We start from the raw sequence: 22146 nt of genomic DNA, 5'->3' as shown, positions 1-22146 counted from the left end.
CAAAATATCAGTACAACTAAATGCCCTTTATTATGGGCAAATACCACTATCAGAAACAGTATTAATGGATATATAACTTTCACTTTGATAGGTGTGTTTTTTTTTTCATCAAAATTAACTACTAGTAAAAAAAAAAAAAAAATGTGTATTTATATTGTGACCATTAAAAAAAATTTATACGTATTTTTTTTTTTTTCAAATGTCTGGAAAGAAGAACAAACAATCGAACAAGTCATCGTCATCATCATCATCATCAACAACAACAACAAAGAAATCCAATACCAAAAAGGGCAATGCTAAATCAGATGATACCCCTCCACCACCACAACGTTCATCCATCTTTGGCATGTGGACCGGCAAAACACCCGTCACTCACTTACACGAACATTGTCAAAAATCCAATTGGGAGAATCCCGAATTTGACATAAAGAAACAAGGTAACGGTTACCTGGCATCCGTCACACTTAGACAGCGAAATAAACGAACAGCCCAGATGCAAACAGTTGTCATGACGCCACCACCTGAGGTGCAGACCCCGACTGCCGCAGAGGCTAAACATGTAGCTGCCACTTATGCATTGCATCGTGTTCGCTCACACCTACCCATGCATCAAGTTTTGCCACCTACACATAGAGATTATTGGCGACAATTTGAACAACTCAAGACAACTGCTAATAGTTGGCAATATAATCCTGATCCATTTAATGCACATGCACCTACGTCAACAGCTCCTAAAAGACAACGACAACAGCTGCCTACAAAGGAACATGCTGCTGCTGCTGTTCCTTTACCACCAACAACAACTACTACTACTACAAATAAAAAGCAACAAGTTGTCGAAATGGATGAAAAGATGAGAAAATATTGGGAGAGTCTGCCTGCTATTCAAATGGCAAGCCAGCATCGTGAGTTGGTTGAACGAGTTATTAAACGATCGAAAATTGCATATCAACCTGTAAGTTTTTTTTTTTTTTTTAATATATATAAAAAATGAGTAATGTCTAATCTGAAGGGGGAAAAAAAAGTTGCCTAGGAAACACACAAAACAAGAAAAAGAAAAGCTGATTAAAGAATTAGTGGAAATGGGATTTAGAGCTACACATGCTGATGAAGCGTTAGATTATTCAGCTGATAAAGCAAGTGCATTAGACTGGCTTTGTAAGTTTTTTTTTTTTTTTTTTTTTTTTTTTTTGAAGAAAAAGATTTTTTTTATTGATTTCCTTTTTCTTTTTTTGTTCTAGGTTTACACGTACCTGAGGATGGTATATAATATATATATTTTTATAGTGGGAGGAAGAGACAAAAAAAATAAAATAAAATAAATAAATAACCAATGATTAATTTTTTATATATAGATTTGCCCGCCAATTTTATGCTAGCAAATTATAATCCAACCATGACGACCATTAGTCACACAACGCAATCATTAAGTAGAGACTGGTTACTTAAACGTATGAGTTCTATTGGATATCCAGAAGCTGTTTGTGAAGAGGCCTTGAATCGAGCTAAAGGGGATGAATCCAAAGCCCTAGAATTACTTCAATGGAGGTTAACACACGGGGATGAACCTCTTCCAGAGTTGACTCCTCAAGACACTGAAGAGCTTCAACAACTTCGTGAAGATGAGCTTACAGCCCTGGAGTCCATCTATGAATCTACGATTTTTCAAAAGGAAACGGATAGTGATGATCGACAGATTTATCATATTCAATATAGTGCCAGTCTTACACCTTCATCACCTAAAGAACCGGTAACGTTACAGGTGATCATTCCCAAGGACTCACAATACCCTTATGGTTTACCCTTATTTGTAATTGAATGTGACAATCTTCCTAAATATTTAAAGATGGCTCTCATTCGTGGTCTTGTTGAGGAAGCTGAAAGGAACAGAGGTATGCCGTTCATTTATATGTGTACAGAATGGTTTAGTGAGAACCTTCAAGAGATCATCTCACATCCTCCCAAATTACGTGACATGACTGAGCGTCTTAGTTTTGATTATAGTAGTATGACCACTAAACAACAACACCGACGACATCAACGTCGTCATCATCGTATCGAAGCACTTTCTCCGAACCCTGAGGTGTCTTTGAAACTTAAAGAGGAGCTAGAGAATCTACTGAATTCCCCAGCCTATGTCCCGATGGGACTTGTACGATCCAGATTACCTGCTCATGAATTTAAATCCACTGTGATTAAAACAGTGTTGGGACATCAAGTAACGATCGTGAGTGGTGAAACCGGTTGTGGTAAAACGACACAAGTTCCACAATTCATTTTAGACGAAGAGATTATGCAGTTAAGAGGGTCTAGTTGTAATATCATTTGTACCCAACCACGCAAGATTTCAGCCATTGGTGTAGCTGAACGTGTGGCGGCTGAACGTTGTGAGAAGGTAGGTGAGACGGTAGGCTACGCTGTTCGTGGAGAGACCAGGATGTCACGTCAAACACGTCTCCAGTTTGTGACAACGGGTGTCCTGTTGCGTCGATTGCAGTCTGATCCTTATCTGAGGGGCATTAGCCATGTGATGATTGATGAAGTGCATGAACGCTCCGTCGATAGTGATTTCTTATTGATTATCTTGAGAGAGGTCCTGAGGAAGCGCAAAGATTTAAAGATTGTGTTGATGTCAGCTACAATTAATCAAGAATTGTTCTCAAGTTACTTTGGAGGAGCACCGACGATTCAAATTCCTGGCTTTACTCATCCTGTGCAAGATTTTTATTTAGAAGATATTTTAGAGATGATGATGATATCCGTAGATGATAATAAGACGACGACGACTAAACAGGATGAAGGTGAATGGGCTGAATGGCAAATACCTTATTTAGAAAGAGGGTATGGAGAACGTACGGTACGAACCTTGGCCCGGTATCGTAACAAGGACTCTATTGATTATGATCTTGTGGCACGTACTGTGCGACATATCATCGACCATGAAACGGTCATCATCCCTCATGCTCAACCTGCCATCTTGATCTTTATGCCAGGTGCTATGGAGATCAAACGTTGTATTGAGGTCCTTCAAGATGAATTATTATCAGATGACCTTGAAATCCTTCCATTGCATGCTAATCTCTCACCGCAAGAACAAACCCGTGTCTTCAAGACTGTCCCAGCTCATGTACGTAAGATCGTTGTCGCTACGAATGTGGCAGAGACATCGATCACGATTGAAGGTGTTGTCTATGTGATTGATTCAGGTCGTGTGAAGGAGACTCAATTTGAGGCATCGAATCAGATGATGCATTTAGTAGAGACATGGGCATCACGCGCTTCATGTAAGCAACGTAGAGGTCGTGCAGGTCGTACACGACCTGGTCAATGCTTCAAGCTCTTTACTCAACATACAGATGAAACTAAAATGCGTGCACAACAGGTTCCCGAGTTACTGAGGACCCCACTTGAACAATTATGTTTGACGGTAAAGGCAATGGGCCATGAAGATATACGAGCATTCCTGGCCAAGGCGATTGATCCACCTTCCGTGAAAGCGTTAGATGCAGCAGTTCGTTCATTACGACAGGTAGATGCAATAGATGTAATAGGTGACCTGACACCTTTAGGGCGACATATGGCTTCCATTCCTGCTGATTTAAGAATTAGTAAAATGCTCTTGTTTGGCTCTGTATTTGGATGTTTAGAGCCCATCTTGACCATTGCCTCTATCATGTCCTTGAAGAGCCCATTTACTTCACCTATGGAGAAACGAGAAGAAGCTAAGCGGTGAGTTAAGAAGAGGGGAAGGGGGAAAAAAAAAGGAAAGAAAGAAAGAAAGAAAGAGAGAGAGTGAGAGAGAGAGAGAGAGAGAGTGAGTGAGTGAGTGAGTGAGTGAGTGAGAGAATGAGAAGATGTGACTAGTAGCTAATATAAACAGCTTTGTTTGTTTAGAGCAAGAGAAAAATTTAATTATGGTAAAAGTGATTGGTTGGCAGATATGAAAGCTTATGAAGAATGGCATGAAACGATTCAAACTAAAGGACTTAAAGCAGCACGCAAATTTTGCGAAGAAAACTTTCTATCATTTGCAACATTAAATGAAGTACAAAATTTGCGTCGACAATATAGAGAAGCATTATCAGAGATTGGATTCTCTAAGAGTAGTAATGAAAATGTAGATAATATCAATTTGATCAAGTCGATTATTTTTGCTGGTCTTAATCCTAATGTAGCCAAGATTCAGTTACCCGACACAAAATATGATAAACTAATAGGCGGTACAGTTGAAAGAGAAAAAGAAGCTAAAGAAATCAAATATATTACAAAAGAAGATGGTAAAAAAAGACAAAGAGAGTATATAAATATATATATATATATATGTGTGTGTGTATTTACTAAATTAAACATCCTATCTTTCTATACGTATAGGTCGAGTATTCTTGCATCCTTCATCCTTATTGTTCAGTAACAATAATTATAATTCATCTTTTTTAACCTATTTCTCAAAAATGGCAACAAGTAAAACATTTATTCGAGATGGCACAGAGGTGCCTTCATACGGTATATTGTTCTTTGGAGGGCAAATTAACGTAGATCATCTTGGTAGAGGTTTAACAGTAGGAGAAGAAGACTGGATTAAATTTAGATCATGGGCGCGTATTGGTGTCCTTGTAAATCAACTTAAAAGACTATTACAGCTTGAATTAGAATATAAGATTGAAGATCCTGATCTAGATGTTTCAAATACAGGTGTAGCACATGCTATTATTTCTCTTATTACAAATGATGGTCTATAATGATAATAAATGTAATATAATCATTTTTCTTTTCTTTTCTTTTATTATACTTATATTAATGCTCATGATATATATATATATATATATATATATATATATATATGGATACATTTAGAACATGATATATATATATACATATAACTAAACTTTCTGGTATGTTCTTTTTTTTTCTAGATTATAGATATATATATATACATATATGTATATAAATGTCTATCTATTATATATTCATACATGGTAAATATTAAGTTATCTATTATATCTGTTTGTGGTAGTAGATCCCATTTATAGTTTGCATTGTGTAAGTTGGCTAATGAATGTCAATACATGCAAATATTTACTATAAAAAGTGGCACAGCATATATGTAACACAATAATCTAAATGAATCATCATTATTGATTTTTTTTTTTTTTTTTTTTTGCCTATTAATTTCAAACTCCACATTTTTTATAAATTCAAAGTTTTCTTTTGCATTCTATGAATCCTTTCCTTTTCTTTTATTTGACAAAAAAGGGCCACCAATATTGAATCAAAATACAAAATGGATCTTTCTTGGTGTATTATCTGTGATAACCGTATTGATGATGTATTGGTAAGTGATTGTTATATTCTTTAACAAATTAAATAATCAATCTTGATTATAAACTAACGATCTTTTTTTTTTTTTTAATAGAATGATTCTTCACTTTATTGTTCAGAATCATGTCAACTTAAGGATCAAATGGCAAGCATTACAACACAACTTTCAGTTAATCAACAACAACAACAACAACAACAACAACAACAACAACAACAACAAAAGAAACCTTTAATAAGATCTTCTTCGTTACTGCGTAATAAGCGTCCTGCAGCTCCTTCAACATCTTATCCTTGGATTCCTTTGTATCGTCGTCGTCGTGGTGTCGTTGTATCCAAACGTTGCCAACCTGTTGTTGCAAGTTCTTTTACTACAGCAAACGCTTTATTTACATCAATTCCTAAACCAACAGCTTAAAGGAAAAAAAAAAAAGAAACAACCTTTTTCAGCCTTATGAGATAATCAAAAAAAACACCAAAAAAAGTAAAAAAAAATAACGCCAAAAAAAGTAAAAAAATAACAAAATCAGTTCAAAAAAAAATTTTTTTATTTTTTATTTTTTATTTTTACAAGATGGTTTTTTGAAAGGCTTGGGGAGGATTGTATACTGTTTATCTTCTTTTTCGTTCTTCTCTTTTATTTTAATTTTTCTTTTATTTTTTTTTTTCTTACATACCCTTGCCATTTTTATTAATCCACGAACAATTTGATATTCTTTCATTGTTATATACATCATAATAAAATATTGGTTCCTTTTATCCAGATTAAATGTTGATTATAAAAGCCCTTTTTATTTATCAAATGTGACACTTTTTTTTTTTTTTTTGTAATTGGATACTAAAAAAAAAAGCAGCACGCAAACAGTAAATAAAGTAGCTTTTTAAAAATACAATTTGATGGAAAAAAAATATTCTGCTAAAGTAGTCATTGATTATAGCGTGTGTGTGTGTGTGTGTGTGTGTGTGTATGCATTGTTATCATTTCTCATAGTAAGTTTAGCCACTGATATGTTTAGAAAGATTTTTTTTTTGACTCGCAATACTATGTGCTGATTGAATATAAAAAAAAAAAAAAAAAAATGATATAATTTAGCTTCTTTTATCTTTAGTTTGGGTCTCCTTCTTCATGTATAAATTATATTCTTTCATTTACTTATATCACAAAGTATGCATCATATTCCTTTTCTTATTCATTGTTGAGTGCATCTTATTGATGTTTATTTACGTTTCAAACTATTAAAGAAATCAAACTTGAACCATGGATGTATTTATTACGTAATTTATATTGTTGATCAGCATTATACAAATAACTGTTTTTTTTCATTCCTATGCATATTTATATTTACTTTGAACCCTACTGGGAGCAATATGAGTCAGAGAAAAAAAAAAAGAGAGAGAGAGATTTCGATGCATAATCATATCAGTGTTGTACTAACATGCCTTGTTTTATTTACTCTGATTTGACTTGTGGTATATAAATGTATACATATATGAAAGAAGGCGGAAATCATACCCTGAAATGGATGGAATATACTTGCAACAAGCTTTGAAGCATGAAAATTAAATCAATCTCAACACGTATCTTGGACGACGACGATACATGTTTGTTATACGTTATTATATCAGGAACAAAAATGATTTTTTTTTTTTTTTTTTTTTTTTTTTTTTACTACAAACCAGTTGTATTAGAGTTGGAAAAAATAAAATAAAATAAATGGATGCTTTGTGGAAAGAATACAGTCTACAATTGTACCAAAGAGGGCGGTGGGAAGACAGACATTAGTTGAGTCACTTAATTACAATTCAAGTCAAAATCATTGGAAATCAAAACTAGGAAGATTACTGATAATAGATACATATGTTCTTTGTGTGTGTGTTTATCTTCCCCTATTTCAATGACAAGACTCTTATACTAATTTGATTTCTTTCCCTCTAGCCTCTCTCTCTCTCTCTTTTTTTTTCCTTTTTTTCCTAGTCGTATTCTACTTGCAATGGTCCAGTTGACACTATACAGTATACTCAAACTCATCATTATCTCCATACTATTTTTTAAAGAGGAGGAGGGGAGGGGAAGAAAACGTCCTTTGAGGTTGTTATTACTGCATATATATATATATATGTGTGTGTGTGTGTCGTATTTTATTTTATTTATTGCGACATCATTTTAGCAAAAGATGTTGATCTCCCAGGGAAAGAAGAACCTACAGTCGTACAAAACTATTGAACTCTGCGTAAAGTGACTGGTAATACAATTACTTAATCCTATTATCTGATCTTCGCGTGTATATAGAATACATGTCTTATTCACTTTATCAAAATAGATACATATACCGTGATACAAAAGTATCTATTTATATAAAATAAAGTAGTTAATTAAAAAGAGTAGTGCTAGAAAACCAAACATGATGAGTTTAAGAGAGAGAAAGAAAGTAAAAGAGATATTAGACACATTTTATTTATAGCGTGTAATTACAAATAGGGTAAAAAAGTAAGCTGTATGAAAAAGACTCTTTCTTTTTTGTTAAAATGTATACAGAAAAAAAAAAAGGAGAGAACAACTTGTTCTTATTCATAAAGTAAACGTTTATTTTGTGTATAAAAAATAAAATAAAAAACTTCACCAGACAAAATGGGAGAAGTATATGACGTAATTGTTTAACTTTGCTGATGCATAATTCATAAACTTTATACTCCACACATGTTATTTGCACTAATTGTGTTAATTTTTGTTCATATCATAAAAATACGTATATCATAAACACGATTCACACTCTATTGTGTATACAGAAAATATAAAATTATATAGAATAGCAATAAAGATATTCAAGTGGCTATTTATATAGTGTATTTTATTTTATTTTATTTTATTTATTTTATATTAAATAGAATGACGACGCGATATTTATGTGAGGTTTCATTACAAAATAGGTTAAACTATTAAAGATTTGATTGGAACATTCAAATATAAAATTATATAAATATTTATATATTAAACAATATTTCTTTTTTTTTTTATTCTTTTCCTTTTTACTTTTTTTTTTTTCATTTATTTTGTTTATAATAAAAATGCAAACAGATACATTATCAAGGCTACAAAATATGTCTTCAATAGTTAAAACACATTCTCCATTAAGTGGAAAACAATCACAACAAGGCTATTATCAGTTACCAGTGCCAGCACAACATGCAAATTTAGGCAAATTAGAACATATATTTCAGTCAATTAAAAGACAAGTAAATATAATTATTATCCAATAAAAAATAAATAAAAAAATTAATATACACATATACATACATACATAGATCGAACAGTGGGGTGAAAATGCTAAATGGAAGATTGATCTGGTTTTATTGGATAATAATAATAATCATCATCATGTACATCCTTTATTATCTCCGCAACAGTTACATCCTAATGCAATCACGACTCCATATAACGATAAGGGAGGGCATTCTTACTTGCCAATCACTTCTACAATTCAATATCCATGGGATTATATAGCACCTACAACAGCAAATAATAAATGGAAACATGAAGAAGAAGATATTGATGAATTACAGCAAAAGGTATACAAGACTTATTTTAATATGTGTGTGTGTGTAATATAATAGTTGTCTAATTTATAAAATCAAGTTACGTGAATCTTTGGAACGTCAAAAATATCTTGAAAAGATCATTTGGTCGCAAGCAGAACAAATTAAACGTACTTCTATTATTTCTGATAAGGAAAATGCTATTAATACAATGAAGAATATATTTTTAATGACTGTAAAGTATACCATATAACTTTATTTATATATATGAAAATGTATATATATATATATATGCATGACATGTACTCATACTTCTTCCTATCTACATTCATACGTATCTAAAAGCAAAATGAACAAAAAACTCATCATTTGTTAGAATCAAATCTCCTCAACAAAGATATAGAAATACTTGTCAAAAAATTAAAAAAAATGGCATCTACATTAGATAAAATTGAACATATGTCTACATCAAATCTAGACGATAAGGAATCTCTCTTTAAAGATCGTACTTTATTAATGCGTAAACTTCATTTAGCTGAATTAAGATTATCAGCTCGGGATGCTGAGATCGAATACTTGCATGAAATTATTGATACCTTGAATGCAAATGTGCAAGAATCGAATACTCATCTTAAGAAAAAGAAATACCTATTTCAGCAACAATATTCACCTGATTATAGGTTATCAGGTTTAGAAAGTTTAGGCATCGTAGCTGACCAAATGTTGAATCATGAAATTGGTAAACGTCCTTTAACAATAGAGGATGACTCGGCGGATGAGATTGCATCCATTACCTCTACTACCACTACCAACACGAACACTTCTTCACCCGATCTACAGAGGTCCTATGAAAATATTCCAAAAAAGCCTCGCTCAACTTACACAAGATGGACTGAAGAAGAAGATAGACTATTAAGAAGAGCTGTTCAAAAATACGGTCATAGTAACTGGGAAGCCTGTTCAAAAGAAATTAAAGGACGTAGTAATATACAATGTCGTAATCGATGGATAAGACATCTTGAACATAAACCCGTTCCTATTGAAGAACATGGCTTAGAATTAAATAATCATAATACTTGTAAAGATGCACGTCAATCACCTTCTATTGCTGCATTATTAAATACAACAAATCAAGATTATCTTCATCCAAATCAAGGTACTTATCGACCTCCTTCTCCTATGCCTACACCAAAGAAGCATAGAGAAATACAGTGAGAACATCATTTAGAAGAAGACTTATTTAAACTTATTGTATCATCACTATGAATTACACTATTCTATTTTATTTTATTTTTTGTATATTTACTTTTTCTTTATTTATATATGTTTGTTTGTTTGTTTATTTGTGTCTTTTTTATTAATTTGATTTTATAATAATTCGTTTAGTGCATTAGTAAACAAGTCACTATTTTTAGTTCTTTTTTTTTTCTTTTTTTTTTTTTTTTTTAACCATACGAAAATTCTTGAATTCAATAAACAAATTTCTTTTTTTTTTTTTAACATTAAAAGATGGCCTCCAAACTTGATCAAGCACTCGATGATGTCATCAGAGAAAGGAAAAGAGAGAGAACTCATAACAAAAGACATACAAACTTTTCTTCCTCAAGACGTGGTCCTATTCGTAAACGATCAAATAATAATGGTCCTACAACTCGATCCTTTATTCGTACTATTGAAGTAGATAACAAAGTAAATCACAAACCATAGTTTTTATTTTCTTCTTCTTCCTTCCTCCCCCCCTCCCCATTATCTATTGTCTTCTTTAACATCTGATCTTTTTTTTTTTTTTTTTTTTCTAGAAAGGTATCGATGGACAATGGGCTCATGACATGTTTGATGAAGACACATTGGATCGTCGTGCCGATATTTTCTCTCGTTTAGGAACTACTAAAAACCGATCACCACGTGGTATTGAGATTAGTATTGATAACCTACATTATAATGTGACAGAAAAAGATGTAGAAGAATTGTTTTCGACAATTGGTAAAGTCCTTAGAGCTCGTCTCTTTTATGATCCCTCAGGTCGTTCAACAGGTTCTGCAGTAGTTAAATATGAAACTCAACAAGATGCTGAAAAGGCTATTGAAAAATACAACAATGTTGAACTTGATGGTAAATAGAGAGAAAGAAAGAAAGAGAGAGATGAAGAGAGTTCTCTTGTATTTATGAATATAATAATGTAGGACAACCTATGCGTATTCAACTTCGAGAATATACGCCACGTAATAAACCTCGTGAAGGAGGAAGGTAAAGTTAGAATGGGAAGATGTGTAGATGTACACAGAATAAAATTAATGTTTATTAGTCGTCGTTATGAAAGTAATAGAGGAAGTCGTGGTCGTCGTCACTACCAAGATAATCGTAATAGACGTACAACAAGAGAAGCCAAGACTTCAGAAGAATTAGATAAAGAAATGGAATCATACATGAAATCAAATGTAAGTTTATTTTCTTTTTAAAAAATAAAACCTCATTAACAATTATATATGCATTTATTAGGATGATAATACAGATGCCATGATGTTGGATTAAGTATTTGTTATATATATATTTATATATAATGTCGATAATAAAATTTGATCTAGTATATCTTTGTTTATATCTTGCACAAGAACCCTTATTATTACAATGAAAATGATTCAGTTATTATATAAAGACAATCCTTGAAGTACTATTAAAAGCCAAATATTACGTCATCGTTTTCTATAATCATAAAGCATCTTCAATTTGAATATGTATATATGAACAATTTTTGGTAGTATCAAGTGAATAGTCACTGAAGAAGAGATAAGATAAACGATCTATAAATATGATCACAATTAGGGGAGGCTTTTTTTTTTTTGTATATACAATGGCTTGATTTTGCCTTGACTTTTTTATGATGATGGAGAGGTGGCGATACTGTGTATAGCAGTAGCTACTAATAATAGAATTGTCTTTCACCGATTATTATGAACAGTAAATTCATCTTCCAAACTTGTCTACCATCATCTGAGGTCAGTTAGTAGTATCAACATACGTATACTTTGAAGACGAAGAAAAGATTTATATGTCAGTACCTTTTTTCTTATTAGAGTTATTTCACTTTCCCCCACACACACACACACACTAATCACTTCATATCAAGTCTTCTGCCTTTATGATTATTACCAATCAAGTTTAAAGCTAAGATTATTTTCCTTTTATTTATTCATATATGATCTAGCGTAAGATTTTTTTTTCTCTCTTTCTTCTGTTTACATGTTAATGATAGAGACAACTTACAAACTTTAGATTCGAAAGTCTTCATCCTTTAAAACAGTTGAGAATGCTTAGAGCCTATACCAAGATTCTCTTCAAAGTATTCCAGCTAAATTTATCACGATAATTAGTTAGTTAGTTAGTTAGTTAGTTAGTTGCAAAAAAAAATGGTTGCCATGTTAATCTACTATTCTTATCAGTGCTACTACATATTTTCTTTACAGGCTTTTTATCAAAAATGAATTAGAGCATATTATTTATTGTGAGTTCCTTTTTTTTTTTTTTTTTTTTGAAAGGAAGGAAGCTTGTTGAGAAGAAAAAGGAAAAGAGGATCTTCCAATTCTTTGTGGCATTTGCAATATGTGTAGTGGATATATATTGAATAAGAGTTCCACTAAGTCAATTGGTCAAAGTGAAAAAAAAAGGGACAATAAGGAAAAAAAACAACTGTGGTGGTAAGCAGTCAAGATTTGCCAACAGAGACATCGACTTCTCAATCAGATAGTGCCATAGGTGCAACCAAAGGATAAGTGCTGTATTCCAACTATTGTACTAGCTTTAATTACTATAATAGATACTATCAATTTATTTATGTGATCTAGCTCTAATATCTAGATCTATTATTTAGATATAAGCGCACGAATAGATGTATGTATGTATGTATGTATGTATGTATGTATGTATGTAACTTTCTTTAAATAATATCAAGACTCATATCATCACTAGTTGCAGCATGAGTTTTATATATATATATATATATACGGTGAGTGATATTAATAGAAATATAATCTTTGGGAAAGCAAATACTGGAATAATAAGAAATCATGCCTAAATAGTGTCTCCAAATAATCCTGCATACAATAAGATATTCTTTTATTTTTATCTTTATTCTCCCTGAGCTGTCACTGTTACTAATATATATATATATATATATCGAATTATTATTTCTGGAAGTAAACAATGCGTTAATACTAATTCACGGTGAATATTCCAGCCACAACAATACCAATTATTGGTAAGCTACTATTATCATCATCCTCTAAGATATTATTACATAACACTATTCAACATCATAGCTGTACATATAATATGTATGATTTATAAACAATTATGTAACTGAAAATAACAGTCATAATCCTATTGAATCCTTATTATTAAATAATACAATGTATATACTTATTATGAAAGCTCAAATACTCTAACAACAACTAGTATTAAAACTGAATGTAGAATGAATATAGGATGATGTAAAGTACAATATACTAGTTTTTATTTGGATGACCTCTTTATTGCTTAACAAATGATGCTTTGCTTCTATTCACTTGGTTATAAAGTCAATTACAATCATAATATTCATTAAGAGCGTAAGACTGGGACAGAAATTTGAGGGAGGCAAATACAACACAACTGTGTAGCTTTCATCTATATATTCTAAGGTATAATGATTGATCTTTACAAAGATTAAGAAAAGTCTACAAGGAGAAGGAGAAATTTGCTATTTAAGGACTGTAATATCAGCATAAACAAGGTTAGGTAAACTAAGAGCTACTTAGATTGGAATCGGTCAAATAATGGACTTCAATGAAAGCATAATATGTTAGGTCAATAGATTGTTAATATAAAATAGAGTGAAGAAAAGAGGAGATAATATGAAATCTTGTAATATTCTGATATTTGGAGAAAACCTAGTGGAGGCTACGTTATTGAGAAGGACTTTAATCAGGACGTCATCAAACTCTAAAAGGCTATTCTTGTTAGCAAACCTTTTTATCGAGCATGTATGACACCTCTTCTTGGAAAAAGAAAAAGAACCCTGCTACTGTGCGGATGAGATTAATGTAACGTCTTGAATGCTGATTCTGATTCCTACGGAAAAGTAGGCAAAGAAAAATAAAAAAAAAAAAAAAAAAAAAAAAAAAAAAAAAGAGTTGAATTGATTAGAGAAGTAAGTATATTTATGAATTAATAGTACTTAACTGGATAGCTTTTAGACTGTCTCTTTAGAGTTTGCACGTAGCTTACCTTGAAACCAATCAAGACGTGAGGATCAAGAGCCTGGTTGATCAAAATTCTACACGAATGACGCAACAAGGATGGTCAAAAGGGAGCTAGCAAGTATAGAAAAAGGTCCTCGCGTAACGACATATTTTCATATACCTAGAAAGGAACAACAGTTTCTAAAAGGCTATCCTTGCTAGCAAACCTTTTTATCAAGCATGTATGACACCTCTTCTTGGAAAAAGAAAAGGAACCCTGCTACTGTGCGGATGAGATTAATGTAACGTCTTGAATGCTGATTCTGATTCCTACGGAAAAGTAGGCAAAGAAAAATAAAAAAAAAAAAAAAAAAAAAAAAAAAAAAAAGAGTTGAATTGATTAGAGAAGTAAGTATATTTATGAATTAATAGTACTTAACTGGATAGCTTTTAGACTGTCTCTTTAGAGTTTGCACGTAGCTTACCTTGAAGCCAATCAAGACGTGAGGATCAAGAGCCTGGTTGATCAAAATTCTACACGAATGACGCAACAAGGATGGTCAAAAGGAAGCTAGCAAGTATAGAAAAAGGTCCTCGCGTAACGACATATTTTCATATACCTAGAAAGGAACAACAGTTTCTAAAAGGCTATCCTTGCTAGCAAACCTTTTTATCAAGCATGTATGACACCTCTTCTTGGAAAAAGAAAAGGAACCCTGCTACTGTGCGGATGAGATTAATGTAACGTCTTGAATGCTGATTCTGATTCCTACGGAAAAGTAGGCAAAGAAAAAGAAAAAAAAAAAAAAAAAAAAAAAAAAAAAAAAAAAAAAAAAAAAAAAAAAGAGTTGAATTGATTAGAGAAGTAAGTATATTTATGAATTAATAGTACTTAACTGGATAGCTTTTAGACTGTCTCTTTAGAGTTTGCACGTAGCTTACCTTGAAACCAATCAAGACGTGAGGATCAAGAGCCTGGTTGATCAAAATTCTACACGAATGACGCAACAAGGATGGTCAAAAGGGAGCTAGCAAGTATAGAAAAAGGTCCTCGCGTAACGACATATTTTCATATACCTAGAAAGGAACAACAGTTTCTAAAAGGCTATCCTTGCTAGCAAACCTTTTTATCAAGCATGTATGACACCTCTTCTTGGAAAAAGAAAAGGAACCCTGCTACTGTGCGGATGAGATTAATGTAACATCTTGAATGCTGATTCTGATGGAATCAAAAATTGGGAGAAAAAAGAATTAATTAGGGGCTTAATGGAAAAATATTACTTTTTTTGTTATTTGGATTGGTTAAATTACTACAAAGGATATACAGATTTATTGATAAATTAAACATATTGATGAATAAAAGGCTAAAAAAACTTACTTCTTTTTACCCTTCTATGTATGATTAAATGATAAATTTATTAAAGAAAAAAAAATGGCCATAATGAGCACAATAATTTAAATAACTGCATCACCCCCTTTTACGTACGTTTAAAATTGAATTTTTATTTTTATAAATTTTTTTTTTGACCAAATGAGCACACAGCATTTTTCATCTGCTGTATTGCCCCTAGCCAGTTCTAATAATATATAAGTAAGAAAAGCCCTCTTATGAGACAAAAGGGAAAAGGATAAAAGTATATGTGTAAAAGATAAAATAAATATAATGAATTAGAGAGTAACAAAGTAATTGGAAAAAAAAGATTAGTAAGATAAAATTCAGAGGCATTACAAGAATATTAGCACTTTTAGTTGAGTAGCTATTTCACTAGTAGTGCACCCGGTTCTGAGGGCCCCCTTCTATGCACAATTTTTCAACTTGAGATTGAGACTGTTCTTACTAAATAAAATTATAATGTTTTTATTTAAATCAATCAAGTTACGTTTTTAGACGCTCCAAAATGATAGCAGTTGGCCCTTGAAGTAAAAAATAAAATAGAACGAGTATATTATCAATGCCATGTGTATATATTTATTAATATTTTGAAATTGTTTGCCTAAAAAACACTTGTATCGTAGTTTGACAATCTGCCCTCTTGAGTCAATTAATAAAATGCACCATTGACATTCCAGTTATAATATAATTGTTCCCGAATAACCACTGATTAACTCTGATGTTAAAAAAAAAAAAAAAAAAAAAAAAAAAAAAAAAAAAAAAAACTAATACAGTCATATTGTATTGCACAATTAATGTGTACTATCTCGACTTACAAGAACATAAATTGAATATTTTTTAATAAGCACTTCTGTGGCGATTCGACATTACTATTAGCTTAGTCAAAGAATGAAATAACTGTCTTCCTTGTACAGATAGTATCAACATTTATTGTATCTATCAAATTCTTTATTTTATAATAAAGACAACTGCATGATTTGGATTCAATATAATGACCATTTTTCATATCATATGACGCTGAAATCGCATAAATAATAAGAGAGGGCAACTACTCACATTAGAGTTCAATAGTTGTACACTGAGTATTTGCTTGATAAATTTAAAACTGATATATACCTGTGTGTAACTTGCATTCAAAAAATGATAAATATGTTAGTTTTATCCAGAACGAGCCAGGTTTTTTTTTCTCTATCACACTCTTTCTCTCTCGCTTTTCTCAATACTCTAACATGCCCTTCTTGAAACGTGTGGAATATCTAAAGCAAAAAGATGCAAAGAAAAAAAGTTGTAAGTCTGCAATAATACGATTATATACCCAATTTTTTAATTGTATCATGTACTTCAAATAACTATATAGAAGTAATGAAATGCTAAGATTGTGTCATTGAAGGTTATAGACATAAAGAAAGTTATTTATGTTCTCAGTACATCAAAAGTAATTATTAATGTTTAGTTGTAAGTTAAACGTAGATATTTTATTAACACTATTTATGCAAATATTATATAGGCGCAAGAAAAAAAAGGGACCTACAAAGGATGATTATGTGACAAAGATTGATAAGCAAAAGGGTAAACAAATGCGTTTGGATTAAGAAAAAACTGGCAGTAGTAGTAGTTGTTGTTGTGCTGTTCCTATCTGTGGTTCTTGTGAAGAACATGGACATCTTAATGTCAAATCCAAACAGTGCCCCAAATATAAGGAAACATTAACAGAAATGCTTCAGAAAGATTTTGGTGGGAGTATGGAAAAATTCACACGAAAGTTATACCTAGAATCTGTATTACGACCTTCACATAAAGCTTTATTTACTGATAAAGTTATAAAACTTAGTGAGTTTATCAAAAATGTCACTTTTCGTACAATCCTCAATCAAGATTCTGATTTTTTATCTGCAATAAAACAAAAAAAAACTTTTGATACTCTATATCACAACTTATCACGGGCCAGGAAGTTACGAACAAAAATTTCTTGTCAAATGAAATCGTTTTTTTTTTTCGTTTGCTGCATTCCAACAGACACATCCGTACATTAGTTTTATTTTGAAAGATCGTATGATTACATGGTATAGCGATTCTCTATCTGCTGCTCGTGTTACGCTTGGAACAACTTATCTCAATCATATTGTTGAGATTTTTAAAGATAGATTAGTATACTTCCTGCAAATCAAGTTAAAAGATGTATACAAGTTAAAAAGTTTTTTTTTATACATGTATATATAATTATACACAATTATGTATGTACACTTGATTTTTGACACGTACTAAACTCAAAAGTCTATAATAGGGCATGCCGAAGGGATTTCTATATATGATGGCAGAAAAATACTGTTATGAGCGCCTTTTAGGTTCCAATGGAAACCCAAAGTGGCCCAAACAATTTGATTTAGTCCGTATTGCACATGTTTACCAGATCACTGGAATAATTCAAAAATTCAAAAATTGGCTTTTAATCTCACCTAATACTACAAATATAACTGCATCACCCACCAAGTTTATATCTGTTTTAGGGTATATTATTAGTGAGTTGGAATCATTCTGTAGCAACTGCACTGATCCATTAGATAAGCCAAGAAGTTTGTCGCTTGCACCTACTCCTAGCTTGCGCTGGAAGTATATATCTATCAATTGTATATCTCTTGCTACTATTGTAAAGAAAAAATCCGGTACAATCTATAGAGAAAACATTGAACAGTTTTACCCTACTTTTGATTCTAAAAAGTTTCGATTTGAAAGGTAAGAAACTAAATTTGTACAAGCAATACTCTTTGTAAAAATACAAATACTTTACGTTTATTTTTTGTTCAGTCTTGAATAACTTTTATCACCGAAAAGCAAAGTACGCTTCATGTGCTTCATGATGTTAGATAATTTTGGGGCTTGTTTTATTTTTGCTCGATATAAACCAAAGAAAGAAACAAATCTAAATGTATTTAATTTTGGAAGACTTTCAAGCCGATGAAGTCAAAGAACACTTTCTGCCATGTGCTTTAGATACAGGAAGGAGGCAGACATTTACTACTACTGTTGCTCACTCTACCGAAGAACTGGAAATACGGCGCTATAGTGGCAAAGAAAAAGCATGCTATACTGGTACCAATAGAAGAGCTACATATGTGGAGCGGTTAAAGACTCAACATACATAATTTGAAACAATTGAGACTGACCTGCACACTGCTAAGACTGTTAGTAATGAAAAGTTTCAAGAACATATCCGGTATCTACCTGTACAATTGTCTCGTCTATTCCAGTTTTACAGCTATAAATCTTCTCCTTTTCGATTCAATAACTACCAAGGAAGACAGAGGGCCAATGCTGAAATAGCAAAAGTACTTATCAATAGGGGTAAAGAGTACAATAAAAAAAAGAAAGGACACCATAAAGAACAGAAAGCAGAGAAAGGAAAAGCATAGACAAGAAGGCAACACAAGATAAAGGGTTTGTTCAACTATACATATATATTTCTTAATTGAAACAGGGTACATGTATTAACAATGTAATCTAGCACTTTTTTTAAACTACAAAAAAAAAAAAAAAAAAAAAAAAAAAAAAAAAGTAAAGTGGCTGAAGAAAAGTTCATTCAAAATTCAGATGTCATTCCTCTCATTATTTTTGCTGAAGGTATGAAGAATAACGATATGGTAGTAATCAAGGATCACGCTTTTGGTGCCACTAGAGTGCTTCAAAGAGAGCTTCAACTAAGGTCTATAACCTTTGGATCTGTAGTGGTAGACATCAATGAGTTTAGAACCTCCAATGCCAGTATTGTTACTGTTTTCAAGTATTGAGAGAGTTTCTATTACTAACATTTTAAGCTGCACATATTTAGGTGTGCAACAGCTACAAAAAAAAAGTGCTTAAGACAATGAAGCTTTCCGAACAGAAATATTTTTAAGGTATAGTAGATTGTAAACTCTGCCATATACTTTGCGACTGAGATACAAATGCAAGCAAAAACATGCAGGGTACTTCGCTTTCTGTTTGGGAGGGCAAAGGAAGACCTTTAGTCTTCAAAAGAGAAATCAATGTGGAGAACACGATTTTGTTTGAAAGGACAATTTAGATATTTATAGATAAATCATCTACAAAATAATCCTTACTTGTCTAAAAATTAACATTGATTCGTCTCATTTTTTTTCTCTTCGTCTAAACCGGAGTCTCATTGGTCTAAACAATATTCCTCTTTGTCTCAATCCCAAGTTTAAGTATTGTTAGAGAGCACCACCAACGACCTTCTGACTAGACTTTTAATAGTCAGATATTTAAATTGTCGTAAATTCTGTGACACACAAATGTATCTGATAAACACTTCTCCTGATCAGGTGCATAAATCGTACATAAATTAATATAACCTTTTAAAAAAAAACAAAACACGGTTAAATAATATTCAAACAAAATTCAACAAATACACCACTTTATCTCTTGTTTATCTCATATAATTTTGTTAAAATGGTTAAAGAAATTAAAAAAGCATTAGAAGAATCTCATGAATCTGAATTAGTCTCATATTTGAATTATAAGAAGCGCGTGTTTGGTAAAGAAATAAAAGCATAAAATAAAGAGAAATATTCTTATTTTGTAATTGATAATAACCGATATACAGATAGTAATAACTCTGATTCATCAATATCTGATACTGAAGTGAAAAGAAAGAAGAAGCTTAATTATCTTAAAGGCAAAGGTCAAAAAGATTGGAGTCCAAAAACAAATGTAATATGTAGTTGCACATTAAAAATATGTTTATTTAACTAAATATTTATGCTGTAGTTGGTTTTAAATGGAAATAATATAACTGAAAAATTGGACATATTCAGGAGAAAAAATATTTTACTTGCGGAAAAAACTAATAATATTAATCCTATTAGAATATTGTAATTATTATTATTACTTTAAGAAAGAATAATAACAAAGCTGTTTGACTAACCCTTGATGGAATAGATCACTTTCCTTTATTTTTCCAATAAATATATTTAATGAAAAGCGTTGTGTCACAACTTATATCAAAAACATACAAGAGGATATGTATGAATATGTACGTGGAAAATCAATATTTTCCAAAGCAAGTGACGGTGCTTTGCAGTATTGCAAAAACTTAATAGATGTAAGGTTTTCTATACATATAACAAAGAAGTTACAATAACAATATTTTACTTTAAAAAATATATAGGCTTCTGATGTTAATGGTGTTATTGATCATATTAAGTTTGAACCATTGAATACAATAGATAAAATTATTAAAGAATTGTGCAAAGCTTTCTTAAAAGACAAATACAAAATAAATAAAAAGTCTGAATCAACATTTATACAGAAGCATATAACTCCATTCATTAAAGCAATTTTTTCACAACTAGATTATATTGAATATTCAACGTAAGTGATATTGAAACGTATTGAACCTTCCAAAGCTATACCAAATTAATTATAATATTGATGAATAGGATTGATTCAGTTGATAGAAAAGAAAGAAAAAAGCCTGATCTAATGTTAGGTATAAAAGACAGAAAGCGATGCTTGAACTTTTTTTTTATTGAGGCTAAAAGGCCCAACGTAAAAAGTTCATATCAAGCCGAAGATGATTTTGTAAAGTTAATGAAACATTTAAAGAATTCCATTAACTATCAAGTATCATTGAAGGTTTTGTCACCAATGTCTCTTGGTATTCTTTGTGAAGGTAATCTATAATATTTCGCATATCGGTTATTATATTATTATTAAACGTAACTTGTTATTATTCAATTATGAAAGGGTTCACCTGCTCTCTGATCAAAATGACTTTGACTGAAGATGGTATTTATTTACCTACGACTCTCAGACAATTTTGTTTGATTGATGAATATCATAATCTAGTTAACATTCCAAGAGCTGTTGAAAGCTTTATGTTTATATTTGTATGTATAAATCTATTTGAAATTCAAAAAATCTAATAATTTTTTATTAGAATGAAATGTTATCTTTAAAAACAAGATATGACAATCGCAGTAGATCTTTGCTTGGTCCAGAGACTAATTTTGTGAAGCCTTCTTTTGAAACAGTATTTTATTAAGGTTTTCACAAATAAATGCATCGTTTATATGTATATAATGTTATATTGTTTGATGTTTTGAGAAAAAATATGTTTTCTAATGATAATAAATATCTATTTATCTTGTTTAAATGAAAAGAGAAGCAAAGGATTGAAAATGATTATCAGGAAGTAGGGTTAACGACGACCCAAATCACAACAATCTCAATAGTGTTGTTTAATGCTTTCTTCAACTTATTTTATGTGTAGATCCAAGATAAATGCAACGATAATAATAAGAAAGTAAACATATTGGAACACCACAATAAATTACTTCTTTTATTATCTCTTTCTTTTCGTAATAAGCAATCTGTATCTGATTCTATTGAATTAATTAATCATCAACTATGTTTTACTCTTCACAACACACACTAATCAATCAAGTTTGTAATTGTAATGGTATGACCTATATAAAAAAAAAAATAAAAGAAGAAAAGAAAGAGAAAGAATACAAAAGGAAGTATAGTTTGAGACTGCTTATTCAATGTAAAAAGAATGATATAAAGGCTATTTCATGTCTACACAACTACTTGTATTTCTTTATACTAATGAATCCTGAATCGAAGAAATAAAAATAGCTATAAAAAAGATAAGTCATGAAACAATGCTAGTATTCAGATATGTATTGT

General features: G+C 31.2%; 6 protein-coding genes across 6 annotated transcripts; all 6 read left to right on the top strand.

Moving 5' to 3' along the window:
* Positions 1-199: 199 nt before the first annotated feature.
* BX663DRAFT_556022 (P-loop containing nucleoside triphosphate hydrolase protein) lies at positions 200-4739 on the top strand (the record flags this gene model as incomplete). The annotated part of the gene is made up of 6 exons (XM_051531679.1): positions 200-955; positions 1026-1158; positions 1242-1262; positions 1356-3729; positions 3895-4277; positions 4372-4739. The coding sequence occupies 6 exons, from the start codon at positions 200-202 to the stop codon at positions 4737-4739; spliced, it is 4035 nt and encodes a 1344-aa protein (XP_051378195.1).
* Positions 4740-5165: 426 nt separating this feature from the next.
* On the top strand, positions 5166-5802 carry BX663DRAFT_265600 (uncharacterized protein). Its single transcript, XM_051521924.1, has 3 exons — positions 5166-5332; positions 5414-5492; positions 5514-5802. The coding sequence occupies exons 1-3, from the start codon at positions 5282-5284 to the stop codon at positions 5732-5734; spliced, it is 351 nt and encodes a 116-aa protein (XP_051378194.1). The 5' UTR covers positions 5166-5281; the 3' UTR covers positions 5735-5802.
* A 2613-nt stretch (positions 5803-8415) lies between these two features.
* BX663DRAFT_443488 (uncharacterized protein) lies at positions 8416-10065 on the top strand (the record flags this gene model as incomplete). The annotated part of the gene is made up of 4 exons (XM_051523571.1): positions 8416-8550; positions 8620-8883; positions 8951-9085; positions 9196-10065. 4 exons carry the CDS (start codon positions 8416-8418, stop codon positions 10063-10065), a joined length of 1404 nt encoding a protein of 467 aa, XP_051378193.1.
* A 240-nt stretch (positions 10066-10305) lies between these two features.
* Positions 10306-11541, top strand: BX663DRAFT_525571 (uncharacterized protein). Its single transcript, XM_051529794.1, has 5 exons — positions 10306-10539; positions 10650-10962; positions 11034-11097; positions 11156-11288; positions 11350-11541. The coding sequence occupies exons 1-5, from the start codon at positions 10360-10362 to the stop codon at positions 11380-11382; spliced, it is 723 nt and encodes a 240-aa protein (XP_051378192.1). The 5' UTR covers positions 10306-10359; the 3' UTR covers positions 11383-11541.
* Positions 11542-16874: 5333 nt separating this feature from the next.
* On the top strand, positions 16875-19244 carry BX663DRAFT_556018 (uncharacterized protein; the record flags this gene model as incomplete). The annotated part of the gene is made up of 6 exons (XM_051531678.1): positions 16875-16894; positions 16967-17028; positions 17113-17316; positions 17507-17607; positions 17744-18192; positions 19013-19244. 6 exons carry the CDS (start codon positions 16875-16877, stop codon positions 19242-19244), a joined length of 1068 nt encoding a protein of 355 aa, XP_051378191.1.
* A 661-nt stretch (positions 19245-19905) lies between these two features.
* Positions 19906-21727, top strand: BX663DRAFT_480421 (uncharacterized protein; the record flags this gene model as incomplete). The annotated part of the gene is made up of 9 exons (XM_051524338.1): positions 19906-19983; positions 20020-20166; positions 20224-20327; positions 20395-20557; positions 20624-20826; positions 20895-21127; positions 21202-21344; positions 21395-21529; positions 21618-21727. 8 exons carry the CDS (start codon positions 19906-19908, stop codon positions 21497-21499), a joined length of 1176 nt encoding a protein of 391 aa, XP_051378190.1. The 3' UTR covers positions 21500-21529; positions 21618-21727.
* Between the last annotated feature and the right edge of the window lie 419 nt (positions 21728-22146).

This window comes from Cokeromyces recurvatus (genome assembly GCF_025118155.1).
Source record: "Cokeromyces recurvatus strain NRRL 2243 chromosome Unknown BX663scaffold_43, whole genome shotgun sequence".
In the NCBI taxonomy this organism is placed as follows: domain Eukaryota; kingdom Fungi; phylum Mucoromycota; class Mucoromycetes; order Mucorales; family Mucoraceae; genus Cokeromyces; species Cokeromyces recurvatus.
Note: the sequence above shows the minus strand (reverse complement) of the source record. Positions and strands in the feature narration are given on the sequence as shown.

Coding starts and splice junctions, on each gene's coding strand:
- BX663DRAFT_265600 (XM_051521924.1), top strand. CDS start 5,282: ATGGATCTTTCTTGGTGTATTATCTGTGATAACCGTATTGATGATGTA. Junction 5,333..5,413: donor ACCGTATTGATGATGTATTG/GTAAGTGATTGT, acceptor TTTTTTTAATAG/AATGATTCTTCACTTTATTG.
- BX663DRAFT_525571 (XM_051529794.1), top strand. CDS start 10,360: ATGGCCTCCAAACTTGATCAAGCACTCGATGATGTCATCAGAGAAAGG. Junction 10,540..10,649: donor CTATTGAAGTAGATAACAAA/GTAAATCACAAA, acceptor TTTTTTTTCTAG/AAAGGTATCGATGGACAATG. Junction 11,289..11,349: donor AATCATACATGAAATCAAAT/GTAAGTTTATTT, acceptor TGCATTTATTAG/GATGATAATACAGATGCCAT.